The sequence below is a fragment of the Pundamilia nyererei genome, unplaced genomic scaffold, assembly GCF_000239375.1.
Source record: "Pundamilia nyererei isolate P.nyererei 1_Seehausen unplaced genomic scaffold, PunNye1.0 scaffold00212, whole genome shotgun sequence".
In the NCBI taxonomy this organism is placed as follows: Eukaryota; Metazoa; Chordata; class Actinopteri; order Cichliformes; family Cichlidae; genus Pundamilia; species Pundamilia nyererei.
The window spans coordinates 544,960-548,295 of NW_005187613.1; the positions used below are offsets into that span (position 1 = coordinate 544,960).

At 40.9% G+C, this 3,336-nt stretch overlaps 1 protein-coding gene across 1 annotated transcript in view; it reads right to left on the reverse strand.

Annotated features, from left to right (window-relative positions):
- The window catches only part of LOC102203782 (E3 ubiquitin-protein ligase HECW2-like), a 63,055-nt gene that overhangs the window by 12,579 nt on the left and 47,140 nt on the right, over positions 1-3,336 (reverse strand). Inside the window, exons 17-19 of the mRNA XM_013914637.1 lie at positions 1,657-1,663; positions 316-479; positions 88-240 (exon numbers count right to left, since the gene is read on the reverse strand). Coding sequence (XP_013770091.1) covers positions 88-240; positions 316-479; positions 1,657-1,663 — 324 coding nt within the window. The remainder of the gene's footprint in view (positions 1-87; positions 241-315; positions 480-1,656; positions 1,664-3,336) is intronic.

Consider the following 3,336-nt stretch of genomic DNA (forward strand, 5'->3'; position numbering starts at 1 on the left):
TGTGTGTGTGTGTGTGTGTGTGTGTGTGTGTGTGTGTGTGTGTGTGTGTGTGTTTGTGTTTGGGTGGGGTTTCAAATTGACTTTTACCACTCATGGTGATTGTCAACGAAGGCAGACATGGGACTGATCTGAACGGTGTAGGTGTCATTGGCAGAGTACTCAAACAGACCATAATAAGGGTTAAACAGTTCTCTGGAAACCAAGAAGAAAAATTCTCTCGAGGGCCCGCTGTAGTCCAACCTGAAACACACACATTTAGACTTTAGATTTCCTTTCTTTCTTTTCTTCCCTTCCTTGCCCCTCCCAGACACTCACCCCTCCTCCCCGACAAAGCTAACATAGAGCTTGCTCCGCTGTAGGTCTTTCCGAGAGTAACACATGATTTGGTTGAAGGCATCTTCCAGGAGTTGGTCGCGACGGATGATCAGTCTAAGACAGACGGACAAGAGTGAAGACAGACAACTCCCAGCAGACAAAGACTACTGTATTTATCGGAACATAAGGCGCATTAAGCGAAACAAAACAGGCAGATAAGTCAAACTTTACTCAGTTCATTTTTTTTGCTTGCTTCATTTTTGTACCATTGACTCATTAATGTCAAATTCTCTCCAGCTGCTCTATTCCCATGTTGTTGCAGTATATTAATGACTAACCTCGTATTGTGGATGGATTATCTCAGTTGTTCTCCTGACTGAAGTTTGGTCCGTTTACAGCATCCTGCCATGTGATTACATTTGTTCCTAACCATCAGGAACCTTCATGTTAACTTTTATCAAGTGGAAAAAAGTTAGTGTTCTTCCTCTAACTTCACTGTGTTTATGTTATAATAATAATAATAATAATAATAATAATGATAATAATGATACATTTTATTTGAGGGCGCCTTTCTAAAACCCAAGGTCACCTTACAAGAGAAAAAGACATCAAATAAAATAGTAGATTAAAATAGATTCTAATAAATTAAAATACAGAAACCAGCAAAATACAACCACAAACAAACAAACAAACAAAAAACAAAAAAAACATGATTTGACAGCAAGTAAAATCTGTATTAAAGCGAGTAAGCCAGTTCAAACAAGTAGGTTTTGAGTTGTGATTTAAATAAGGGAAGGGGATCCATATTTCTTAAGGCTGAAGGAAGTGAGTTCCAGAGCCGAGGAGCAGGGCGACTGAAAGCTCTGAGCCCCACAGTGGTGAGGCGAGCAGAAGGAACAACAAGATAAGTGGCAGATGAAGATCTGAGAGAGCGGGAAACTGTGGTGATATGAAGCAGATCACAGAGATGACGAGGGGCAAGGTTATGAATACACTTAAACGTGAGAGCTAAGATTTTTATCCTGGCTTCTATGGGCAACCAGTGAAGCTGTTGAAGAATTGGGGTGATCTGGTCTCTTAAGGGAGTGCGAGTTATGACCCAGGCAGCAGAATTCTGAAGAAGTTGAAGTTTATGGAGGGACTTATTGGGGAGACCAAAGAGGAGGGAGTTGCAATAATCAATCCGGGAAGTAATAAGACTGTGGACAAGGACGGCAGCAGCATAGGGAGTAAGGAAGGGACGGAGTCGGCTAATGTTATGTAAGTGGAAGTAAGCAGACCGGGTTATGTAATTCATGTGAGACTGGAATGAGAGAGTATTATCAAGTATGACACCCAAACTCTTAACCTGAGGGGAGGGAAGGGTGGGAGAACTTTCAATGTTAATGGAACAACTGTGGTTAAGGCCGTGCCAACAAGTAAAACTTCTGTTTTATTACTGTTAAGGTTGAGAAAATCGGAGGAGAACCAGGATCTGATCTCCATAAGACAGTTTGAGAGGGAGGTAGGTGGGAGGGATGAATTGGGTTTGGAGGAAATGTAGAGCTGGGTGTCATCAGAATAGCAATGAAAATTTATATTATATTTTCAGAATATATGACCAAGAGGGAGCATGTAGATAATGAATAAAAGAGGCCCTAATACTGAACCCTGGGGCACACCAGCAGAAACAGGATAGAGACTTGAAGAATGGGATTTAAATTGGATAAACGGAGTGCGGTCTGAGAGATAGGAGGTGAAGGGGGTGTGACTAATGCCAGTGGATGCTAATCTGCTCAGGAGGATATTATGACAAATTGTGTCAAACGCCGCACTAAGATCCAGAAGGATGAGGATGGTAAAAGACCAGAATCAGCTGCCATCAGAAGGTCATTGGTAATCCTTAACAAGGCAGTTTCTGTACTATGATGGGGCGGAAACCAGATTGAAATTGTTCGTAGAGATTATGGTTATTGAGGTATGAGTGAAGCTGAGAGGCAACAACTTTCTCAAGGATCTTTGAAATAAAGGGGAGCTTTGATATAGGACGGAGGTTATCAAACCTATTGGGATCTGCACCAGGCTTTTTGAGAATTGGAGTGACAGAAGCAGTTTTCAGGGATGGAGGAATAACTCCAGTGTTAAGGGAGTTATGCTAACTTAGCGATCACATAGCACAGGGGTCGGCAAGCTGCGACTCCGGAGCCACATGCGGCTCTTTAGTCCTTACAGTGCGGCTCCGCGTGGTTTGGGAAAATAAATTAGAAGTATTTAGCTGAAGTGTATTTTATTTATATTCTTTTTTAACTTGTAGTTCTGAATTGGAAGATTATTGTGATATTGAAATATAAAAATACAATTATATTCTATTATTTTTTTCATCGCTCAAAATAAGCGTCACATTCGTGGAAGCTGGTGTACCCGCCGAAACGCCGTGCATTTATCGAGACTTTCAGCCCCAGGTAGGCCAATTATGGATCTTCAGATCCACATTATGTCAGCAGCTGTTCTCCACCGTGAACATGAGAGGTTTTCGGACCAATTGTGTGTTCTCCATTCTTTAAGCACCGTTTAAGCACCGGCACCGTTTCAAAAGTACCCGTTTGGTACTGGTATCAGATAAAACCTAAACGATACCCATCCCCAGGTAAAATACATATTTAGACAGAATTTTGTAAATATCTATTTTTCATCTTTCAGCAGCATCGAGCTTTTTTTCCAATTATTTTTTTAAAAGTCAGGTCAAGGCTCCAAAAGCACAAAGGCGATATGAGGGTGGCTCACAGCAGTTTTTGTTTGCTGGATCATTTTAGTTCAGCTGGGTGTCTTTCCTTTGGTTATATTTCTTTAAGAGTTCAAATGTGTTCATTACATAAATAACATGTAATTTTCTCTGTAGCACTTCATGGATTTCATAAGCAACACACCTTAGTTGTTCACACAAAGCATAAAAGTAAAAAAACAAGACATACAGTGTTATCTTCATTCTAGATGTCAAAACGTATTCGCGGCTCCCAGTGTTTTCTTTTGCGTGGAAACTGG